This window comes from Taudactylus pleione, unplaced genomic scaffold (assembly GCF_031769625.1).
Source record: "Taudactylus pleione unplaced genomic scaffold, aTauple2 ptg000030l, whole genome shotgun sequence".
NCBI lineage: Eukaryota > Metazoa > Chordata > Amphibia > Anura > Myobatrachidae > Taudactylus > Taudactylus pleione.
In genome coordinates this window covers 2,424,236-2,450,268 of record NW_028284432.1, presented here as the reverse complement: position 1 = coordinate 2,450,268, position 26,033 = coordinate 2,424,236, and the positions used below count along the sequence as shown (strand labels likewise).

Genomic DNA, 26,033 nt, shown 5'->3' with positions numbered 1-26,033 from the left:
CTTAATATGTAATGTACTTTTACCTGCATTATAGATTAGAGACTATAACAAGTTTGAGTAATTCATTTGAAATAAAATAATGAAGCAAGGACTAGAGTTTTCATATTGAATTAGTACTACCTACAAACTAAGCCAAGGAGTGAGAGCCCAGTCACGTTATGTCACCAGCTCATCATGCGCCTTATATATTGGCTTCTTCTAGTAAACACTTTATCAGCGCGAACTATCTGCCTTCTGATCCGCGCCGGCCGCCGTACACGTCAGCGCACTTGCCAGCAGTAGTGATGGCGTCGCCGGGCGATCGTGCTGACTGCGAGAACACCGAGGAGAATATTTTATACGATCTGCTCATAAATACCGAGTGGCCCCCAGAGCCCGATGTCCAGGTCAGCTGCTACTCAGGCTGGGGGAGCACATCTGGCTGATCTGCTGCCCCTTATAGGCATGGTGTCAGTCAGGTGAATGGGACAGGACACGTAGCAATGCTGGGGGAGCACAGGGGGCAGGCAGGGTGGCAGGGGCATGGGTGTGTTTACTTATTGTTATTATCAATAATAATAATACTAGAGCACAGGAGTTCATTGCTGTGCTGGGGCTTCATAATGAGGCTTGCCTAGCTGGGACTTGTGGTTCCACACCAGCTATAGACAGCCATATGTTGGCCAAGTCTCCAATAGGGAGCTCATTATGAAGAGACTGAGCCATGATGCAGCTGAGCAGCAGTAATGGGTCAGTGAGAAGTATGGCAGGAATTAAACTGCAGAGGGATTTATATAGTAATTGTGTATAGTCTGTACTTTGTCAGCGCGTCACCCCCTCCAAGGCCTTCCAGTGCTGTGACAGGGTGGTGGGGGGTTTGGATAGAGAGGGGAGCCCTGCAGCGTTGGCCATGCTGAGGCAGTTAATTAAAAGAAAAACACAATGCTGTGTCTAAAAAAGGGATAGTCAAAATATGTGGACAGGTGCCTACCTGACTCATTGATAATTTAAGAATGAAGACTGAAACTTATTAAACAATTTAATATGACAAAAAGAGTCACAATGCTTATTAAATAAAAATTAAAAAGTAAATTATATTAAATTAAAAAGTGATGAATTGAAATACAGAAATATAACTGAAAAAACCCTTTTTATTAAAATAAAACCAGAACATTTTCACATAGTTTTGATGTAATTTCTGACTGGGATGCAGTTTATATGCCGGCGGGCGGGATGCCGGCAGCATAATGCCGATGTTGATATTAGAATCCTGAACTACTGGACGGCGGTAAGTATGCGCGATTAGCCGGGGATGCGGGGGTTAGGATTAGGCACCCCATGGGGGAGATTAGGGTTAGGCTACGGGAAGGGGGGGTTAGGGTTAGACACCACTGGGGGGGGAGGTTAGGGTTAGGCACTCTCCCGGTGAGGTTATGCACCACTAAGGGAGTGTTGGGAAGGGTTAGGGTACTTGCCTGCTCCGGTTGGGATTCTGCACCATTCAAGCTTCCAGTGTTGGTGTTTCAACCGACGGCTATACAGTCACCGGCATCTCATACCGATTCCTTCTGACTGTAGAAAGGCTAGAAGGTAGACCGTTCATCAGTAACATACTGTCCCCTCTTTATTAAACAATTTTTTTTTTTATTGAAATACCCCTTTCCCTGTGACATCAGGCAGAAAGTGTGCTAGTATGCTAATCTCTTGTGCTACTTTTTTTTTTTTATTGGCTTTTCATATCAAAACACTTCTAGTAATATGTTCTATAAATATTTGAACTCTTCACCTTAATATATTATTTCCCTTATTAGACCACAATCATGACTGTAACCTATTGGGCTGCTTCTGGAAATAGGTAAAGGTTACAGATGTAATCTGTTGGCGAGAGAAATTGTATATTACTTGAGTAGCAGCTGTATTCTTTATAAGGTACAGTCATGAAAATTATAGTGCACCCTTTTTCAATCTGCTTGTTTTTTCTTCCGTATCGGGGTAATTTATAAAAAACATCTGGTATACTGTAATGGAGCATACACACGGTCAGATTTGTCAGATTAACGATTTGAACGATTTTTACCAAAAATTTGAGCGATTGAACGATTTTTGACTGCATTAAAATGAATGGAAATCATCCAAGTCTGACTGCAAACACATCAGATATCGTTATCTGACCATCGGGAACGAGCATCGTTCAAATCGTTCATCTGACAGATCTGTCAGATTTTCCTTCAGATATGAACGACTGAAGGATTTTTAAATCGTTATCGTTCAGATCTGAAGGAAAAATCTGACCGTGTGTATGCACCATTAGCTCTCACAAGCAGGGCCCTCCAACCTCTTGCTTCTCACCCTGCACTATCGTTCGCCTCCACTCAGTCAGTGACTCTGCTCTGTCTGGCCTCCCAGGGCGGTGGGTCCCTGATTGCTATTTTTATCATCTGTCACTCGAATGTATAGATGTTATTATAAATAATAAGATAGTAATAATGACCAAGTTCTAAATTGGTATAAATGTAATCTCGTGACAAGTAACACAAAATGTTGTACCTGACATAATTTATTCAACAACAAAAAAAAAAAAAAGATTGAAGAAGCCATGTGTTAAAAGTGTAAGTACAGCATATATTAATATAATGAAGTCCGTCATTCTACAGTGAGAAACATTATGTAGAAATGGAGAACACTGAAGATCGTCACCAGTCTCTCCAGGAGTGGGTGTCACAGCAAATTTACCCAAAGATCAGTCTTCAAGATGCACATAGAAATCATGACACAAAGGCCACATCCAAGGATGTACAGGCTACTGTCATCACACTAGTGCTCATTCTAGCACCCTTCACCTGTCACACCCCGTGCAGTTCCTCTTTCCTGCCTGGGGTGTTGCCCTCTGCTCTGGTGCTTCTAGCACACTCGGCTGATGCCACAAACTGCTGAGATACAGACCAGAGTGTGTTAGAAACATCATAGCAGAGAGTGACACTCCAGGCAGGAAAGTGGAACTGCACGGTTTGTGACAGATGCAGGGTGCTAGAGTGAACACTACATTATAGTAAATGTTAACATCCATGACTCAACCAATGGAAAAATTACTGCAAAGTACGACTTTTATTGAAGTTTAACTAAAAATAAGCCCTTTTATGAGATTGAAAACAAGTCTTCATGATCAACGTTCTCTGGACAGATGGGACCAAAGTAAAGCAATGCTATTGATGTAGCAATATAGCATGTGCAATGTTCAATTTGATGAGAACCAAGCACAGGGCATCGCCACAAGAAACTTATAGAAACCTGTCAACCGTGGTGGGTCAGGAGTACAGCCACATAACCTGAACGCCTTACAATTATTAAGCCCACTCCTCTTATAACAGAGTATTGTAGATGAAAGGGTATGGCCATCTGTCCCACCAGTGAAGCTTGGAATTGGTTGTTGAAATGGGACCATGATCTCGAGCACACCAGCAAATCTACTGACTGGCTAAAAAAAAAAAGAAAATCATAGTTTTTTTGTATGGACAAGTTTTTTGTATGGACAAGTCCGAAGTCCAGCCCTGAACTCCATTGAAATGTTGTGATGCGACTTAAGACATGCCCAATTTCATCATTCTTGGGGGGGTGTGCCCAGCACTTACGGACATGCTGGACTGCCCCTAGCTCTACCCTCTCTGTGCAGAGATACCATGTGCATTCGCGCGTGGCATCTATTCACCGGTGGTGAGTGCTGCAACGCAGTTTTTCCCACCCGGGGACACTGTGGACCACAGGTGGGAATGGCACCCAACATGTTGTTTTAGCGGGACGCCGCTGAATCAGCCCAGCAGGAACGCTAATTAGTGACATCCTGATACGAAAGTTCTTTTATTTTATTTTTTTACTCACGACTGTAGCAATGCTAAACTGGCATTCATGTATAGAGAGCAGATGGGAGCGCTGTAATACCAATATAAATTTATTTAATATCTAAAATTCTAAAGAAAAATATCAATGACAACACAAAATGAAGTAAAACAGACCCTATGGGTATAAAATAATATATAAAAAATGTCTTGACCTGATGGACCTGGATGCACATAAGTGGTTAATAAACTGGAAGACCTGAATATAAACAACAATGTGGCCACATGGAAAAAATAATGAAAGACAGTTAAGAATAAATAAATAATGAAAAATATATAAAATAAAAATAAACAATAAAAAATATGCGAGTAAAAATTAGTCCAAACAAAAAACTGGTAAGGGTCAAAAATGTAACTACTAATGTTAAACAGCAAAAAGTCACGTGACTTAGAAGACAGGTGGAAATCTAATTGGAGTAGTAATCCAGCAGTGCAGAAATGGATACAAATATTGCAACTGTAATTTAATTGGAACACATTCTCAGTGTGACAGATGTATGCATACTGAATATCCTCATATGGGGGGGGGGGAACAGTCAAAAAATGTCTCGATTAATAATCCACATGAGTGGATGTGTACCTGTGTACTCCAGATGTATCCGTGCCTTGAAAGCCTCTCGTGAGAGAATGGCATATAGCCTGCCGTGTTTGTGCTGCACCAGCACTGGATATGGAGATGCCTCTCCTGTATATAGCTCCGAAGGGGTCTGTGGTGTCCGGCAGGTGCCGTAGGCTGGGCACAGAGGAAGCGAAATCGCTGCTCCGCAATGAAGACCAAGCAAAACGCGCGTCAGGGAGACACGCTGCACTCTATGCCAGCGTGCTACATGTTTGCTTTAATTCTTCCCAGTCTTCCCTCTATTTGTAATTACTGCTAACTTGGCCCCTTGGCTGCAGCTTTACAACTCTATTACCTTTTCTAGCAATGTACACAAGTTCATGAGCTACATCTGTATCTCTTAAGCTGGGTACACACTGACAGATACATTGGCCGATCTTGTACCCGCGATATGTCGGTGAACGTCTGCGACATATTGAGTTGGCTGTGCTGCACAGCCGATGGACAGATATGTCTGCAGACCTATCTGTCCATCGGCAGGTGTGTGTCGAACACCCGTACACACACAGTGGCCGATCGAGAGGAGGACGGCTGGACACGCCCCCCCGTCCGCCGAGACACGCCCCCTGGTCGGCGGGTCCTACGGTAAGGCACTGATGATGGTTGTTCAGTGTGTACGAACAACCATCATCTGCAGATCACTCGATCTGCAGATATATCTGTATAGTGTGTACCCGCCTTTATTCTAAAATTAGAATTTCTATGTAATTATTTACACCTGATAAAGAGGTCAAATGTGCTTTTCGTTTGTTAGAATATGCTTTCTTCTTGATTGATAAAAGTAACCACTGTGATATCTATTACCACTGTGACCACAACTACATTAGTGTATACTTTATGATATTAAGTGTATTATTACATGACCACTATGATTAGGTATATCTTATCCCTTATGCTGGTCATACATGCTACAATTATCGGGACGATCCGCCCGATATCGGCGGATCGCCACGATAATTGTAGCGTGTGGGGGGGCGACCGAGGGTTAAATATTGCTCGGTCGGGCATGCTGGATTGTCCAGCATGCCCGTCCGATGCGATATTTAGCGGGTAAACTGTCGGCCGCATCGGGCAGTGTATTCCCAGCGCGGCCGACAGACAGACATTTCCTGTGTTCCTTCCTACGGAAGGAACAGGGAAATGTCTCCGCCCCCGGGGGCGGAGCGCGGATGTCGGGCTATACACTGTGAGATTTCTCTCACAGTGTATGCCGGCGACTTCTGCAGCTGGCAGGCTGCCAGATAAAATGTCGGTAGTGTATGCCCAGCATTAAGCACTTTGATTTTTTTTCTTTCCTTGATTGATAAATAACATTGTTACAATCTCAGGATATTGATATACATTTCTTTGAACGGTGAGTTACGAGATCTGTGAATAATCGAGTGTTCATTCTAGCACCCTGCACATGTTAAAACCCGTACAGGTCCTCTTTCCTGCCTGGGGTATCACTCTCTGGTGCTTCTAGCACACAAATTGCTGAAGCTCAACAGATTGTTGCATCAGCTGAGTGTGCTTGAAGCACCAGAGCACAGAACAACACCCCAGGCAGGATTGTGGAACTGCACGGGGTGTGACAGGTTGAGGGTGCTAGAATGAACACTATAATCTATGGTATTAAATTGCTTACAATATACCAATTGTGGTTAAATGGATTCTATCCTACAAAGTACTAGATGTAGAAAGTTATCCAGGTGATGTGTGGCGCTTGAATGTTTGTGAACCATTCAGAATTTTCTATATTTCTGCTGAAATTTGGCCTAAAACTACTCTAGATTTTAGCACAAGACCTATAAGTAGATAAAGAGAACCAAATCAAACAAAAAAATTAGACATGCTCATTTTTTTTGTTAAAGAAAATGATCCAATATCACATATCTGTGAGTGGCGAAAGTTTGTGAACCTTTGCTTTCAGTATCTGATATGACCCCCTTGTGCAGCAATAACTGCTTCTAATTGTTTCTGGTAATTGTTGATTAGTTCTGAACATCGGCTTGGAGGAATTTGACCCCATTCCTCCATACAAAACAGCTTTAACTCTGTTATGTTGGTGGGATTCCTCCCATGAACTTCTCGCTTGAGGTCCTTCCACAACATTTCGATTGGATTAAGGTCAGGACTTTGACTTGGCCATTCCAAAACTTTAAATGTTTCCTTCTTTAACCATTATTTGGTCGAGTGGCTTGTTTGCTTTGGGTCGTTGTCTTACTGCATGACCCATGTTCTCTTGAGATGCAGCTCATGGACAGATGTTCTGACATTAGAATATTCTGGAATAATTCAGAATTTATTGTTCCATCAATGATTGCAAGTAGTCCTGGGCCAGATGCAGCAAAACAGGCCCAAACCATGATACCACCACCACCACCACCGTGTTTCACAGATGGTATGCCGTGTTCTCCTTTCTCCAAACATAACGCTTCTCATTTAAACCAAAAAGATCTATTTTATACTCCTGTCCACAAAACATTGTTCCAATATTCTTCTGGCTTGTCCAGGTGATCTTTAGCCAACCTCAGATGGGCAGCAATGTTCTTTTTGGAGAGCAGCGGTTTGCTCCTTGCAATCCTGCCATGCACACCATTGTTGTTCAGTGTCCTCCTGATGGTGGACTAATAAACATTAACATTAGCTAATGTGAGAGAGGCCTTCAGTTGCTTAGAGATTACCTTGGGTTCCTTTGTGACCTTGCAAATTATTAGATGCCTTGCTATTGGCGTGATCTTTGTTGGTTGACCACTCCTGGTCTGGAATTTCCTCCATTTGTACACAATCTGTCTGACTGTTGATTGGTGGAGTCCAAACTCTTTAGAGACTGTTTTGTAACTTTTTCCAGCCTGATGAGCATCAACAACTCTTCTGAGGTCCTCAGAAATCTCCTTTGTTCCTGGCATGATACATTTCCACAAACATGTGTTGTGAACATTAGACTTTGATAGATCCCTTTTCTTTTCAAAATACAAGTTGTCCACTCACACCTGATTGTCCTCCTATAGATTTAAAATACCTGACTCTAATTTCACCTTCAAAACATCTGCTAAGCCTAAAGCTGCATACACACACAACGATTTTGTTACCAACGATTTTATGAACGATTTTCTGTCAGATTATCTGTCAGATTTTTTAAAGTGTAATGAATGATTTTATTGAACTACTAACGATTTTTGAATATTCCCTTAATGAAAATCATTGAGTTGACAAGTCTGACTAAACTACAAACATGAATGATAATCGTTCATCGTTTGACTCAGAAAGTGAACGATTTTTTCAAACGATTATCGTTTAACGATAATCGTTCAAAAAAAAGTTGTGTGTGTATGCAGCTTAAAGGTTCACATACTTTTGACACTCACATATTTCTGATATTGGATCATTTTCTTAAACAAAATGAGCACGTCTAATGTTTTTGTCTCATTAGTTTGATTTGGTTCTCTTTATCTACTTTTAGGACTTGTGTACAAATTTGAGGTAGTTTTAGGTCAAATTGCGGCAGAAATATAGAAAATTCTGAAGGGTTCACAAACTTTCAAGCACCACTGTACCGTTTTTCCATTTAATGTTCGTTATTGTTTATGCGGTATTTGGTGAGTGTTAAACAAACGTCTTGTGCACATATTTGCAGCGTTTGGAGATCACTGTAAATATTATGTGTAGAGATCTGCAGACGACTTAGAATCTCTCCTGCCACCTTCTCTCACTTGTGGACCCTAATGGGTTTTGAGAGAACTATAATATTCTTCTATTCAAATTTTCACCCAGCCGGAACTCTGACATTGCAACAGCCATTTCCCCATTAAGGAACACTAAAAGTGCATATCCACTACACGAGTGTAGAACGACTGTACGCTTACAACATCGTAATCGTTCATCAGACTGTGCAGTGGCTAATGTGCCCACGCTGCACGATATGTCGTTCAGTGTGGGCAACCTCCCTCATCCCCGAACATGCACAACCTGATGATCTCGTCAGGTTGGCCTGCGTGTTCAGGAGATGACAGATGCCAACAACGACCAGCGGGAGCGCGCATTGCTGGTCGCTGCCGGCATAATTACTGCACGATTCATGAACTGTAACGATATCGTAATTGTTCATTTTAATCGTGTAGTGGATATGCGCCTTAACTATTATTTATAAACATTGTTGGTGTTTTACTAAATGTTTTAAATGTCATGTCTTTTTCCCTACAACATTGATACATTTTTCTTTCGGTGTACAGATACATCTATCCTCCGTGCGCTACACAACGCGGGAGCTCCGTGAGACTCAGTAGCGCAGAGCGTCTTTTCGTGCAACTTTTTACCTTCAAATGCGTATTATTCGCACAGATAGCACAAAGAGCTTCTGCTGATTAAAATGATATGCATCATGCCTATGTTCTGTGAGCGACTGCGGGTGTGTCTGTACAATAGTGTGTTACAGCCGCTGACCCTGTAACGTAGCGTTTCGCATGCAGATACATCCGCAGAAGCTGCCTGTGCTGACTAATCGCATCGCTGTGCAAATAAGACGCATTTGAAAGAAAAAAGTTGCACGAAAAGACACTCTGCGCTACAGAGTAACGCCGCTGTATGGCGGCTAGGAGGGCTGTTTAGCGCGCAAGGAGGTTAGATGTATGAGGACACATCTGTATGTCACTTAGTGAAAAGTGCCTACTGTGTTCATTTTCTTTAGTTTTAACCGAAATGTAGGCAACGTTATATTTTATTACGTAACTTTTACGCACATTCTGAAGCAGTGTCCCTACCAAGGGTCCTTCCTTTTGGTGTGATTGCTACTTTTATTTTTGCAATAATACTTTTTGAGTATTTGGTTATACTGTTGTCAACCCAGGGTAGCACCACCAACTTTGCCTATCCTTAGCCGATATACAGCCCCTACATTAACTACATAAGTTATCTGTTAATATTAGCCTACTTCTTGATATAAGTTGTTATCCTGCACAGGATTAGAAATATCACACTACGTCTGAACGACAGTAAAGGTGCCTACACACTTAGCGATATTTTACACGATTTGCCCGATTCCGACGCATCGTGACAAATCGTGTAAAATATGCCCAAATCGTGAGTGTCCACTCACGATCACGATGCCGATGCGCGTCCCCGCAGGTCGTACGTCGCATCTTCAGATCTGCAGTGCTGTAGGGCCGATCTGCCGATCTCAGTCACGATGTACTGGAATAATTAGGAGGCACGATAGATCGTTTGTCACATTGGACAGTTTTTTACACCAAATCGTGCCCATAACTGTCAGGGAGCTGCTGGGGACAGTTCAAGAGGAAATCCGACACAATGTCGTATGGTGAGCACATCGCCAAGTGTGTAGACACCTTAAGGGTGTGTTCAGCAAAATACATCCCTAGCCAAATACAAGCATATGCATCTCTTGGGGGTTGCTTGATCTCTGCTGTAAGATCTGCGCTGCTGATGATCACAGAGTTTGCGTTAACATTAAAATAAAGGAAACCTGTAGTGCGGGGTTGAATCACGGAGGGAGATTTGTCCTGCAAAATAAATATTAGCCCCTTGCTCCCAGCGGCAGCCTGCTCTGTGCTCACAGCACTGGGAATATTGGCCCTCATTCAGAGCCGTTCGCTATTTGCGTTTGTTCGTTCAAAAACAAGGGGTGGCTATGCAAATGATCCGTTCGCACATTGCAGTCTGTTCACACCTCTAAGTCTGAACGAGCGAGCAAAACATACGCTCTTTTATTTCTTAAAAACGCCCCCTGGCCGCTCGCACCATACGTCATGTCCGCTATTTATTAGATTAATCGAGTACATCGAACAGGATATGAACTACTCGCTATTCTTGTGGTTGGTTTTTTCAACCGCTATTTTGCGAGCAGTTCTGAGTTAAAAAAAACCAAGTGACGTGGTCATTGACGCTGCTATATTAATTATGCACAACCATAAAACGCCCGTTTTGACCTTTAAGCACGCCTGCGATCGGATCTCCACTCCCCGTTTTCAAGCACCTTCCCCTGTTACCACCCACATACGCCTCATTCTGTCACTCAAAATAGCAGGCACTCGCTATATTGCGTACAAATGATTTTACTAAAAACCGTACGCATGCGCAGATGTGCGAACATCGCTCGGAACGAGCGTACTGCCGATAGCGAGTGGCTCTGAATGAGGGCCATTGTATGTAGTCTGTAAAACCATAAAACATTACATTGGGTATAAGACAGAGGTAGTATTATGTACTGTATGCAGAATCCTATTTTTGCCTATATAACAGCTGTTTCTATTGTTCTATGGAAGATTTGTAATTGTCCTGATCTATTTTCAGCCTCGAGGTAGCCGGGAACATGGAGCATCATTTGTCCTCACTAAAGCTATTACAGGTACACAGAGCGATTACATGATCTTACCATGGGGCTGGCTATAACCCCTACTGTATAATACCACTGCTCATGTTCATACATTCAGCACTAAATCTACACATTGATGTACTACATCTCCTGTCCTTATAATCTGATAAACTTCTGGCTTAGGGATAATGGGAGCTGTAGCTTAATAGGAATAAGAATGCTAATGGTGTCTTAAAACGTGTCTCTGTTGACATAATCTAGCCAGGGCTGGTGGTCGCCTAGGGTGCCGGGCTTTAGGGGAGCCGTAGCCACAGAGTGAGACACACCCCCTTCACTGTGTACCGGCTGCTGACACGGAGAGGTGGCTAATGGATTCATACCTATGAATTTGCCGTCTGCTGCTACTTCATGTTGGCAATGGACTGGGAATGCAGTGCTATGCTATAACGAGCTGGCACTGCACTCCGTGCCATTCCGCACAAAGCAAGGTGGATGGGCACTAGTCAACATGAAAGAGGTAACGGGAAGGAAGTGGGGGGGCGTTGCCTTGGGTGCCCATAGGACATGGACTGACCCTCATACATGATCGTCTTACTGCAGATAACTTGGACTTTTTTTTGACTGTTGTGGAGTCCCTGCTGCGTACACAGTGTATGGTCTAGGGTCGCTCGAGTATCCTTGATAAGTTGCACTATCAATTCACTTTGTGCGTAACACTAACACGGAGGAGCAGCATCCAACATCTTCACATACATATAAGAAGCTGCTGGCTGCTTCTCCTCCATGTAAGGGACCAGCTCTGCATATGGGGCCACCAAGGGGGCATTATAACGCCAGTTATTGCATTGGTCGGGAATAAAACCCAAGCCTCATACATGGTACAGAAGGTGCGGATTCTCCCACTGTACCAAAAATACTTTGCTAATTCATTTATACTTTATCATGCAATCCCTACTAATACCCATTTCTCACTGCAGGGCCTGCGTTGTACATGCTGCAGTACGTCTGGTACAGGTACACAGTCTTCCAGTTACCATTACATTTATTGCTGTTTTAGAGATAGATTGAAGCGTCTTAGATGCTGTCAAAAAGTACTGTAAGGTTTTGCATATACTCTTCTGTGCATGTTATGTTTGTGGTGCATGCTATACAATGTACAGTTCCCTGCCTGACCTTGTGTAATGGTTTGTCTAAACTGTCCTATAGTTGGTTATATACTGTAGACACACAAAAAGGAAAACACGCACTATCAAGTAAAAATACATTTTATATATATATATATATATATATATATATATATATATATATATATATATATATATATATATATATATAATGTGTGTGTGTGTATATGTATGTATGTATGTGTATATATATATATATATATATATATATATATATATATATATATATACACATATACACACACACACACATTATATATATATATATATATATATATATATATATATTTATATTACATACAATGTGTGTGAATTGGGGTCACAACCTTTGGTGATATTGAAGCATGAGTAACCAGTTACTGACTGTCTTATGCTGCCCATCCACTAGATGATTAAACATAGTGATTGAGCGACAACGACCTTTGTAAACGCTCGCAAATCGGGCACTAAAACGTTGCGCGCCCGCTGGTCGTTTTTAACATCAACCATCGCCCGAACGTGACGGTCAACCTGACGACCGCCGTCAGGTTACCATGGTCGGGGATGATTGATCTGCATACACTGAACGCCGGAACATTCAGTGTATGCACTTCACCCCGCAGGAGACGACGGCATCGTAATCGTGCCGTCGTCCCCACATCTAGTAGTGGATGGGCAGCTTAAAGGTGGGTACACACTATAGCGATGTATCTGCAGATGATGGTCGTTCATACACACTGAACGACCATCATTTGCATGCTGCAGCGGGTCGGGGCGGGTAGGGGGCGTGGCCTAATCGTGGGACCTCATGGCCACACCCTTTTGAGAAAAAATAAACATTTGCGGCGCTGGGGAGGGGGGCTGTGAGCCCCTCTGCCCGGCGCACAGCCATTGGGTGGCGCGATCAGCGTTATCGCTCCCCCCCTTTGGCATAGGAGACTCTCTTGCTGGTTGCTTTAGCAGCCTCAGACAGTCTCCCAGTGCAGCCCAGCACACAGCAGCATGTGCTGGGCTGCTGTGACCTTAGAGGGATGGGGAGCGGTGCCGGACCCGGGTAATTAGTACCCGCTCGCGGCTCCCCTCCACCTCTCGGCTCCCCTGTGTACGGGCAATCGGCTGCAGTCTGCAGACATATCTATTCATCGGCTGTGCAGCACAGCCAGTGCGATATGGTGGTGAACGACGCCGTTCAGACATATCGTCTGTACACACTGGCCGATGGAGGCACGATATATTGGCCGATCAATTGATCAGCCCATAAATCGGGCAGTGTGTACCCTGAATTAGGGGTTTGTTTACTAACTAAGGGGCGATTATTAAAAGCCACCGCTTCCCAGCGGGTTTACATTTGATATTTAAAAGGGCAATACTTTTAATAGCAAATACCCCCATCTTTTGCTATTAAAAACATTGCCTTTTTAAATGTCAGGCTTAAACACTCCAGGAAGCAGCAGCTTGTAAAAGTTACTGCTTAGTAAATAAACCACTAAGACCCTTTTACTGTCCACTTTGTTAAAACCACAACTTGCTGATTTACAGACACTGCAAGTAGGAAAATAGAGCACCAAAAGTATTCCTGTTTAAAACATTTCCATAGCATCTATCAGGCTGATGGGGTCTAATAATTGGCTTATAATGAATGATCCCAGCTGTGCACCTGGCAGCGGTAACTGGGAGACGGATGACCTGTTATTTGGCCGGATCTCTGTAATGTACTCACTCAGAGTGTACTTGCTCTGTAAAGTGATAACTTTCCAGCGGAGTGTTCTGCCTGCACCATTAGCCAACATGTTTCAGCAATAATTAGTATAAAGTGGCTGTTTGCTCGCCCTTATAATATAAGGAACTCTAAGCGTAATGTAAAAGCAATTTAAATGATAGTAGTTGCAGTATTGAAATCTGGAAATCTTGCCGTAAAACTTTTTACCGCCTCATTATCTGTGAGCCTAAAACTCCTCATAATCTCAGCATACAGATGTCAGCTGGATTCATTCTCTCCGCTGTGGAGCATGGGATGAGCCAGACGCCATGGCTCTGTGTTCATAGACAGGATATAAATGTTCAAACGCAATCACAAAGACACTAAGGATAAGGCTTTTTCGTGTTGGCCTGCTAAAGCTGATTTAATGGTTTATTTTTGTATTAATTTTATATATTTAAACCTATGAACAATTTATAGTAGCTTTGTTTATATTTTAAAGCCGTATAATTTTTCCTCTGTACAGTCCAGCTACCTTCTCTCTTCCCTCTGGGCTTGTCCGCTTAATCAACAAGCAAATCAACTGGCAGCTGGTACTGACAAGGTAAGGGCTACTGGTCCTCTCTCATTTACTGCACTCCGATATCACAATAGGCCGCACTCCAGAGGAACCAATCCAGCGATAGGTTTCATTAGTATCTCTTATCCTTATTGCTCAAAGCCGGCATCTTATTGGCTGCACTAGTGGTCCAGATACATGCACTTATTGAATGTGGTCTGGGTGCAATCTTAAGGTGGATACATACCTAAAAGATCTATCTATGTAGACTGTACACAGTCGATCTGCAATCTGTCATGACTGACGTCACAACTGGGCGGGCAATCACCGCTGACCTGTGCGGCAAGTGTACGGGCGGTCGGCTGAGCACCCGTGCACATATAGCATGATGCCTCAATATATCTCCAGATATACTGGGCATCGGCTCTGCAGCACAGCCGACGCGATACGTTCGTGGACGACGTTCACAGACATATGGTCTGTACACACTGGCCGTCGCACACGAAATACAACGGCTGTTCAAATGAACGTCCGATATGTCGGCTAGTGTGTAGCTAGCGTTAGGGAAATAGATTGTGTCCATTAAGTAGACTGATGACCCCGCCATTGGTATCTGTGCATGTGAGGCAGACAGCTGACCCTTAGGTAGCAGTAGGGTGACTCGTGCAGCCAATTACTTTATTAAAGTCATTTTATTTAATTTTTTTTTGGAAATGTTGGAAAAATAAACAGTATAAAGTTTGTACATTACATATAGATAGAGAAGGGTAAGGATAAGAAGGTAGGAAACAAGGGGAACTGGGCAGAGACATAAAGGAGCTTATATCGTAACAGCATAAGTCGCTAAATATTAATACTTCTTGAAAATGAAGTGCAGAGGGAATGATAAGACATAGGCCCTCATTCAGAGCCACTCGCTATTTGCGGTCGTTCGTTCTAAAACAAGGGGTGGCTATTCAAATGAACCGTTCGCTGTTTGCGGTCTGTTCACGCCTCTAGGTCTGAACGAGCGAACAAAACTTGCGTTCGTTTTTTGGAAAAATACGCCCCCTGGCCGCTCGCATCCTACGTCATGTCCGCTATTAGATTAATCGAGTACATCGACCAGGGTATGAACTGCTCGCTATTCTTGGGGTTGGTTTTTGCTACCACAATTTTGCGAGCAGTTCTGGCTATAAAAGAACCCAGTGACGTGGTCAATGACGCTGCTGTTTTAAATATGCACACCCATAAAACGCCCGTTTTGACCTTTAAGCACGCCTGCGATCGGATCTCCACTCCCCGTTTTCAAGCACCTTCCCCTGTTACCACCCACATACGCCTCATCCTGTCACTCAAATTATCAGGCATTCGCTATTTTGCGAACACATGAATTTCGGCCGCACTGAGTGGTTCGCGCATGCGTATAACGATCCGTACGCATGCGCAGTTGGGCAAACATCGCTCTGAGCGAACGAGCAGCCACTTGCGTCCGGCTCTGAATCAGGGCCATAGTCGCTGTATGCTACCTATGGGAGGAGTCATTTAGGTAAGATATTAGATAGCATTCAAAGGGTTTTTGGCCTCATAAAGTGCAGTGTTAGGGACCCAACCGCTATGAAGCTCCCAGGGGTGTCCTGTAATGTGAGATGTTCCTTATGGCCAGCAGTACTCTATCAGGAAGACTCTAGCAAATACATCTGGCTATGGTCTCATCACCTAATAATCAGCTTTTTTTTTTTAAATTCAACCACCATCGTGGGCGACTGGTCCCCTGAGTGATTAATGTGTAGACAGTGGTCTAATAGTAGAGGGAAATGTTTGCTTCCTGCGCTATTGATGAACCTGTCACCTGCCCCCCTGCCCCATATGCTTGGATGAATGTCAGAATGACTATCTGCATTAGTGTTCCCAGCTATACAGTGTATGATGTACAGTTATGTTAGGAAATGTTAATTCAGGATTGGACAGTTGTAACAATATTTTAAATAGGGGATTTTATCCTGGAAACGGGACAAATCCTGATACTGAGGCCCATCTGATTTCTATGTTTGGGTGTTACTAGGAATCTGTGTTCATATACAACCATTGAAGAGTTCTCTTTTTCACAATATCCCGTAGTAGCCCCAACGTATAGTCAGTGTCTCTCTCTGTCTCTCTCTCTGTCTCTCTCTCTGTCTCTCTCTCTGTCTCTCTCTCTCTGTCTCTCTGTCTCTCTCTCTCTGTCTCTCTCTCTCTGTCTCTCTCTCTCTGTCTCTCTCTCTCTGTCTCTCTCTCTCTGTCTCTCTCTCTCTGTCTCTCTCTCTCTGTCTCTCTCTCTCTGTCTCTCTCTCTCTGTCTCTCTCTCTCTGTCTCTCTCTCTCTGTCTCTCTCTCTCTGTCTCTCTCTCGCTCTCTCTCGCTCTCTCTCTCTCTCCTGTATAGTATGATTTTTCTTAATCTCAAGGTATTGAGTAGCTTTGTCTGTACGTGTCTGCCTGCTGTTACTATAAGCTGCGGTCACCTAGATCATTTAGCGCAGGTCTGACTGTTAATTGTCTTGCTGACTTACATAGTATTAGGAGAGAATAAATCATGGACATCACATTGTATCCATGCAGGGAACGCATTTCTATAATTGCAGCATTTCTGTTAATAGCACCATAATCATCTCAATATTTTAATTGTCATTTCTCTCCCAGTAATGGCAAGCTACTGGCAGCGGTTCAGGACCAGTGCGTGGAAATTAGGTAGGTTACTAATCGTCTTTTAAATGCCATGAGATTTATGCCATGAGATTTATGCACAGCTCATTTATGATATTACGCCATTTGCACATTGCTAGCTGTTGCTTGGAGAGGAGAACTGGGGAATCTATTCAGGTGGTTGGATGTGATTGTCGGACTTGACGACATTAATAACCTGAATCTCAACATTATTTTCTAAATCCTCCCTCATCGGTTATTGTCCTTATTTTCCTTTTATATATTCCCAGTCATCAGTTACAGCAGCTTAGTGACCCTTGTATTTCCTCTTATAGCACCTACACCAGCAATTTCATCAGCCCCACTTGTGCCGATTCTATCCAAGCAATGTGCAACAAGTCCGGGTGCAGTTTGACCACCTCTGTAGGTGGTTGTATTCTATCTGCCCATTCAGTGCATGGGTCTATAGAATGGAAGATGACTCAAAGTGGTCACTTACCAGCCATTCTTTGCCTAACAATGATCACATCGATTTTTGAAAGGCTTATTATCAGGCATTGGGCTCAGTTCAGTTAGCCCCGAGGGGGGCGAGTTGCCATTGTAATGGCATGGAAATGCAGCCATCGGCATCGCAACACGCCCCCCCTCGCGGCCTGATATCTCCCCATACCCCTATGGGGTTGCGAACAAAAATTTGCTAGTCCGGGGATACAGTAAGTGCAGCATATAGCTACTCTTACTCTCACTGCCAGGGGACTCGCGGGTAGTTGAATTAAGCCCATTGAGCATGCTTTGGTCCCATATGATGCCATGTTGGATCATCCACCAGCTCTTTACTGATATTTTCACAGCATATAACATAGACACCATTTACTGACATTGCAGTTAGGCACTTAAGCGCTGATTGAGAGTGGTGAGCAATAGGAAAGGAGAGTAGTAACTTTGCACCTTGGTATAACCATGTTGAGCTGCAGATGTGCAGAGAAATTTAGATTTGGGAGGGCTGTGTCCTAGCTTAAATCTTTATCGCAGTGTAAAATATAATGCTGTCCGGCATTTGTGGGCTACATGCAAATGCAGCCAGTATTTACCCTGCATGCAAAAAATAAATGTATTGGCACCCCTTGCATTGCAACATGGTTTGTCCAGGTGCAAAGTTACTCTTATTTTATTGCTCCTTACTCGGAAAGAGCCCCTTGGATGTAAAATGTGTACTAAATAACAGCAGCTGACCAGTGATTGGTTTCTATTTGCCTAGTGCAAATTAGAGAATGAAAGCATGTTTCTGATTGGTTTCTGTGGTTTGGGGTATATCGCATCATCATGGCTCCACCCCCTGATGCAATTCCACAAACCGCTTCATTACTCCACCCATCCCACCCATTTAATTAGGAAGTGTAAGAGATGTGAAGGGGATTCCTTCTCTCCCATGAGTCCATATGAGTTTACTGCTTCACAAACTATGTGATCGGTTCAAGTTCAATGTGACTGCAGGTCACTGGAAAGGGATATTATTCTCATGCCTTATTTACTCCTATATGCTAATGACAGATTCCTAAGAGCTATGGCGAGGATTTGTGTGGCTTCAAGCGGAGAGCCGCATCGCCCACTGTTTTTACATTCACATCCGCACGTTAGTATCGGTACGTGCACCAACGTCATGCTTGGTGCAAGAGATCCGTCTGAAACGAGGTTCCCTTCCCCATAAGCATGTCTCGGCATACAGTAACATGGAGCTGTAGATACTCGCCCATGACACTCCTACATGATGGAACAATTCCGTTCGATAGCATGGTCACCATTGACTTCAGCATGGTCTCCACCCAATTCCCGCCCCTTAACACCCATTTCATGCAAAGAGACGTCCGGCCAAGATCCGTAAATTCTGTGCATGCGCTGTTTGCTGCAACTCGCTTTCTGTGTCCATGGCAAGAGATGTATCCGACTCAGGACCAGCCCCATTGTGTCTTCTATACATGAGCCTATTTCAGAGAGTTCCGTAAACCCGATGCTTACGCACATCTCCAATGTTTTATCTGTGCATGTGCAGAAGCTGTACTGCGTATATGGAGATCTGGGGCTGCGATGTCGCTCGTAGTGCACCAAACTCGCAGAATGATTGTGTGTTGGCCCTTTGTTCTGGACATGCCGAAGCCAGTGGCTGCATCCTTGGACGCAGCTTCACTTACCCCGGCAGCGAGATCTACCTGGACATCCTGAGTAACCAGAGGGTTACTGAGATGTCTGATTGTCACACAGTTGATGCGATGCTGCTTCCTCTGACGCAGCAGCAAATTTTTTTTTTACTTCTTCAGGGTCCATAGGGTTCCACAGAGAAACAGTGTGGCTGTAGGTGGGACCTGGGGGACCGGACACCAAAAACAAAGCTCTTCAATCCCTGGATGCTTCGGTCCTTACCCCTACAGCCCGCCCACAGCCTGAAGGCACTTCAGTTTCGTTGGTGTCTGAGCAGGAGCTGGACCACCGTTATAATAAGGGGCTGCATTAAGCAGCCCAAGCTTTAATTTTATGATTTCATTTACTCTTTATTTTTTACCAAATGGACAAGCAGCACCAGACTATCCTTCGGACGTCTGTGCTGCTGCCCCATCACCCCTCCGCGGCACCGTGACTCCAAGCCTGTGCTGGGTACTCCCGGCAGGGCTCTGAGGTGGACTAGCTAGCAGACTCCCCGGACCTCAAGCTGCAGCCCGGAATCCAGGGGACAGGTAAGGCGGAACCCCATTCGTAGGGACCCAGCGTCTTAGTGCACTCTTGCCTCCGGTCCGCTGATGTGGACACTGGCTCGTCCACTAGACCACCTGGGCATAACGATACTGGCGCACAGGCATATTGTAAAGACCAGGGGACCCGGTGGTTAACGTCAGCCAGGGCATAAGGTGCCCTCCCCAGCTCAGGGCGCCATTCCACTTCGGTCTTGGCGTTCCCTGAGCTGCTCCTCCCCTCACCCTCTGCCAATTTAGGCAAGCAGGTCTCCAGGAAATGCTGAGTCCAGTCTCCCTGTATACCTCTTCCACGGGCCAGATTATACAGCGCTATATACTACCAGCCACTATGGTCTGTGTAGTTGATTTTAATGCCCATTGCAGACATGTAATGTTTTTTTCTGTCTTTGTATGTGACTTGTGCTAGCGCTAATATCTATTTTATACTGTCAGTTTATACCTGTCCCTTTTTTCTACTATACCCTGACATACTAAGGTATTGGGGGTTCATTGTACCTCATATCTGCTATTTAAGTGTAGCAGTCCCCGTGGTAGCTCCACCAATGGGATGGCCACAGCAGGTACCCCCTGTAAATCCTTTTGCCTCCCCCATGGATAAATATAAAGACTTTGGCTAATACCTCTACGGTTTTTCAGCAAATGCTGCAAAAAGATAAACCTTTTGCCTACTAAACGTACTGATATCTTCACCCTCCATACAGTTATCTGATTCTGAGATATCATCTGCAGAAGTCACAGATCTCTCTCACTCTGACTCCGTCTCAGGAGAAGAGTGTCACAGCACTGCAGAGTCCAGGTCCCTCTTACCTGGTTCGGCGGCACTGGGGTCCGGACTGGCGTGGGACAGCGAGCGGGAGATTCCCGGCACCCGCTGTCAGCTGTTCTCCTCCTTCCCCGGCGGCTGTGTACAGGCGGCCGCGGCTACCTTAGGATTGCGCGCGTCGCTCTGCTAAAAGATTTAAAGGGCCATACACACGCCCTTAAGTGACGTCATAGGAAGTGACTGGCGTAGCCCTGCATATATAAAGAAGTCTGTGGGAGTGCTCCAGTGCCAGAGTATAGGCTCCATTACCGTACTCCAGCGTTCCTGTGCATATCCTGACTATTGGTTCTGACCTTGGCTTGTTCGTCACTCTGATTCTGCCTGACCCCTGGTTCTGACCTCGGCTATTCCCTGTGACCCCGTTTACGCCTGCTCCCTGGTACCGTCTCGTCTGTTTGGTTCTGAACCGGCTAGTCGACTACGCTAAAGTCTTCTGCATTCCAATCAAGTTCGCCAGCACCTGTATAGGGAAACCTAACCTGAGGGCTGCGACCTGTGTGTCGGACGCAGCCAAGTCCATACCTTCCTGCGAGGGTCCCTGGTGAAAACTGCCGGCACATTAGACTCCGCGCCTCAGGAATAGGTCTAGCCAATTCCCCGAATACGGGTAGCATCCACTATCTGTCCGAGAGTTTGTGACAAAGAGGAGCCTCCCTCTAAACTAAATATACCTGCTCTTGTGAGAGTTGTTAAAACTATTCTAGAAATAGAAGAGGATGAACCCGCTCCTAAGAAAAAACATGCATTTTTTAAGCAACAAAAGGTTGTTTTACCAGAGTTTCATGACTGAAGCTTGGAATATGCTCGGTAAAAGGTTTCAAATTCCATAACGGTTCAGTTCCTTTTACCCACTTCCAACTACTGATTGTACTAAATGGGAAGTTACCCAACGATGGAATCTCATGTAATACGTCTGGTTAAAAATGCCACCTTGTCCATTCATACTGCAACCTCCTTCAAGGAGACCACAGATAGACGTATAGAAGCTTGTCATAAATCTATATACTCTCTTACAGGAGCGATTACTCGTCCTGCTAGGGCTACGGCCTAGGTGGCAAAAGCCATTGAGAGTTTGGCAGAGGCCCTAGAAGAGACTTTTCCCCCTGATGCTTCAAAGGAAAAGCTGTCCTACATAACTCACATTAGAGATGCAGCCTCCTACTTAGGTGAAGTGGCTATGGATACGGCTCTCCTGGCCTCCAGGATATCTTCCACCAGTAGTGTTCCGCTGTATTCTTTGGCTACGTTCCTGGAAAGCAGATTCAGAATCAAAACGGACTCTAGAGTCTCTGCCTTATGCTGAAGGCATCCTATTTGGTCCAGGATTGGATAAAATTGTGACTACTTTGGTGACTAACAAGACGGCATTCCTGCCCTCTGCATATAATACAAAGTCCCGCCTTCATCCTTTTGGTCCTTTCGCTCTCATGGCAAAAACAAGGATCAGTCCTTTCCACGGCAACAGACATCAGCCAAGGCCTCCAAGCCTAGGGCCAAATAAGCCTGGGCTACTAGACGTCCACCTGCCCAGTCTGAGGACAAGCCTGCAGCCTGACGAGGCAGGCCTCTCCCAGGAGTAATAAATTTGGGTGTCCTCCACTCAATTCTACCCTTTTCTTAGTTCAGAAGCCCAATGGGTCTCATCGGCCTATCCTCAACCTCAAGTCTCTGAAAAAGTTTATCAGGGTGCCTAGGTTTCGTATGGAAACCCTCCATTTTATTATCCTAGCTATAGAGCCTGGAGATTTTATGGTATCCCTAGACATTCAGGACACTTACCTACATGTACCTATAGCGCCTTCTCATCAACAGTATCTCTGGTCTGCTACACTGCAGCAACATAACCAATTCCAGGCTCTGCTTTTTGGCCTTTCTTGGTCTTTACCAAGATCATGGCAGTTATGGCGGCCTCTCTTCGTCGTCAAGGGATCAGACTACTCCCATACTTAGATGATCTCTTGTGGTTGGCAAGCTCCCTAGAGACTCTTCACAGCCATCTGCAGGTAACCATTGCCTTTCTACAAATGCACATTTTGCTGATCAAGTGGAAAAAGTCTTCCCTGACGCCCTCTCAAAGGATGGTACATTTGGGAGCCCTCCTGGACTCTCGAGTTCAGAGAATCTTTCTAACGGCGGACAAGATTTCAGCACTACTGCACAAACTATGCAGACTGCTTCACAATCGCCTAGTGTTGATTCACTCTGCAGTGCAGTCCTTTGGATCAATGGTGTCCACCCTCAACATGGTGGAGTTCACCCAGTTTCACTCCAGGCCCTTTCAGCACCTGATTCTCTCCAGGTGGAACGGGCTACCACATCTGCTCAAATCCCAGACAATGAGCCTCCCCCCAGAGGTTCGCCTGTCCCTAGCCTGGTGGCTACAGACTTCACATTTGAATCAGGGTCAGCCCTTTTGGATCCCAGACTGGGCTCTTCTCACCACGGACGCAAGCCTCCGAGGGTGGGGCACAGTACTAGAAAGTGCAGAGCCTCTAATACCCCCCCTCCAAAAGAATAATAACGCATTTGGAGATATTTAAAAGTATACTGTAATTTAGCCAATGAAGACATGCTAGTTTTTAAGTGTTTTCTCTAAACAGCTAAAATATCTGATTATGTGGGACATGTATGGTGAGGTGTTGTATTGCTGAGAAAGGCGTATAATGATGTGGGACATGTATGGTGAGGTGTTGTATTGCTGGGAAAGGGGTGTAATGATATGGGACATGTATGGTGAGGTGTTGTATTGCTGGGAAAGGGGTGTAATGTTTGTGGGACATGTATGGTGAGGTGTTGTATTGCTGGGAAAGGGGTGTAATGATGTGGGACATGTATGGTGAGGTGTTGTATTGCTGGGAAAGGGGTGTAATGATGTGGGACATGTATGGTGAGGTGTTGTATTGCTGGGAAAGGGGTGTAATGATGTGGGACATGTATGGTGAGGTGTTGTATTGCTGGGAAAGGGGTGTAATGATGTGGGACATGTATGGTGAGGTGTTGTATTGCTGGGAAAGGGGTGTAATGATGTGGGACATGTATGGTGAGGTTTTGTATTGCTGGGAAAGGGGTGTAATGATGTGGGACATGTATGGTGAGGTGTTGTATTGCTGAGAAAGGGCTGTAATGATGTGGCACATGTATGGTGAGGTGTAATGATGTGGGACATGTATGGTGAGGTGTTGTATTGCTGGGAAAGGGCTGTAATGATGTGGGACATGTATGGTGAGGTGTAATGATGTGGGACATGTATGGTGAGGTGTATTGCTGGGAAAGGGGTGTAATGATGTGGGACATGTATGGTGAGGTGTATTGCTGGGAAAGGGGTGTAATGATGTGGGACATGTAAAGATGTGTCCAGATATATCTAGCCTCCTTGCGTGCTAAACAGCAATTCTAGTCGCGCCTTGCCGTGGTGTTACTCAGTAGTGCTGAGCGTCTTTTTACCTTCAAATGCAACTTATTCGCACAACTATGTGAAGAGATAGAACAAGCAGCTTCTGCTGAGTACAATGATTTGCAGCATGCCTATGATCTGTGAGTGAGTGCGGGTGTATCTGCATGTGAAATGCTACTTTATAGTGCCAGCGGCTGTAACCCTGTAATGTAGCATGTCGTATGTAGATACACCCGCAGTCGCACACAGAGAACATAGGCATGCCGCATATTTTAATCTAGAAACTGCTAGTGCTAAATATTCACATCACTGTGCGAATAAGACGCATTTGAAGTAGGGGTGAGCGGATTCGGTTCTACTCGGTTCCGTTCGGTTTTTTTAACCGAATCTTATCGGCTATCCAAAACTCGTGACAGCGGATAGCCAATAAGATTCGGTTTAAAAAACCGAACGGAACCGAGTAGAACCGAATCCGCTCACCCCTAATTTGAAGGTAAACAAGTTGCACAAAAAGACGCTCAGCGCTACTGAGTCAAGCGGAGCACCTGGGTTATGTGTAGCGCGACTTGTAGCACACATCTGTATGTATTGCTTGGAAGGGCTGTAATGATGTGGGACATGTATGTTCTAGATGTTCTATATTAAACTTGCAGATGGTGTAGGAGTAGAGCGGGACTTTTTTCAAACTTGTATAAAAACACTTAAAAACCACTTTACACACATTTTTCTGTGCCTCAAAAATTGATGGAAAACACGTGCTAGCTGTCGTAAATAAATCAACCATTTGACACATTTTAACAATCTCCAATACTTATATCCACTACTTGAGTGGTTCCCAAACTGTGTGCTGTGGCACCCTGGGGTGCCTCGGGGGACTTGCAGGGGTGCCTCAGGCTGGTGGTCCAGCACCAATCAAATTATTTATGGTCAATGTAATGTAAATATGTGGACAAACAGAAGCACAAACCTGTCCACCATCACCACATAACTGAACCTAAGGATGGCCGGTCAGCACAATTTACTTCACTTTACTACTATACTTAATTTTTTTCAGAATTTCTCAATAACAAACTTAAACTTTGGGTTACCGTGAAAACATTTGATACTCTAGGGCGCCGTGATTCAAATAAGTTTGGGAACCTCTGTTCTACTTCCTTCTACTCAGCAGTGCGATCAAGTGTGCCCCTTATTGGGGTCCATAATAATTTACCTACTTGTAATTCAATTGACCCAAAAAAGATTCAGATTGGGCCAGTTTGTGGGTTCCTATTGGCTATGGGTGGTGATACATCACATGAGCTCATTGTCACCAGTCTAATTACTGAATTCCTGTAAAGCTGCTGAGGGACTCTGGATCTCATTCAGAGTCGGTCGCGAGCGCCGATGCGCTCGTAACCGGCTCGATGGTTTGGCATGCGCAGCGGCTGCACTGCGTGTGCGCAAGCCCCGGAGCGACAGAGAAACTGTCGCTCCGGAGCTCGTTATCAAAGGGGCGGCTGTCGATGTTGATCGACAGCTGCCCCCGTTTGGTAGGCGGGCCGGGGGGGGTGGTTTCCAAAACAGAGGCGTTCCTTTACGAATGCCTACCGTTTTGTGGGCGGCCGCACTGACATCATCAGTGATGTCAGTGGGGAGCTTCCTGCTCCATCAGAGCAGAAAGCTCCCTGGGGCTTACGAGTGCCCAGACCCAACTTTAGGGTCTGGTCGCAAGCCCCGATGGTCGCGATGGTGATCACCATCGCAGCCATCAACCTGGTCGGTCGTTAAGCTGTGGGTGGTAACCCACAGCTTAACGATCGACAAGGAGGCGGCCGTTCAGGATGCAAGCGGCCGCCCTGATTCTATGTGACTGCTTGCAACTAACGACCGCCTCTGAATGGGGTCCTCTGTGTAAACCAACTTTTATCACCTCTACTGTTGAATTACAGAAAACATATTCTATACCATACACAGCAATACATCACTTTCTTTATATAAATTGATGCGTATTTCCTCCATTCGGTTCCAGAAGCGGCGGAGCAGAATAATTTGCATTAGGACTGTACACATACAAAAAAATAAGAAATTGTACATTTTTCTGGCCAAACTTCTCTTATGATAAGAATAAGAATATATTTTTTTTCTCCTGACTAGACGCGCTGGTTTTATATCATCTACTTGTGCATAACAGTGATGAGTACAT

The 26,033-nt window shown here is 44.7% G+C and overlaps 1 protein-coding gene across 4 annotated transcripts in view; it reads left to right on the top strand.

Moving 5' to 3' along the window:
- Positions 1-226: 226 nt before the first annotated feature.
- The window catches only part of NBAS (NBAS subunit of NRZ tethering complex), an 890,452-nt gene continuing 864,645 nt past the window's right edge, over positions 227-26,033 (top strand). For all 4 annotated transcript variants that reach the window (XM_088451840.1, XM_088451839.1, XM_088451841.1 and 1 more), the window contains exons 1-5: positions 227-386; positions 10,783-10,837; positions 11,782-11,818; positions 14,193-14,270; positions 16,885-16,932. In XM_088451840.1, the coding sequence (XP_088307966.1) occupies positions 285-386; positions 10,783-10,837; positions 11,782-11,818; positions 14,193-14,270; positions 16,885-16,932 (320 nt within the window). In that variant the 5' untranslated portion in view covers positions 227-284. The remainder of the gene's footprint in view (positions 387-10,782; positions 10,838-11,781; positions 11,819-14,192; positions 14,271-16,884; positions 16,933-26,033) is intronic.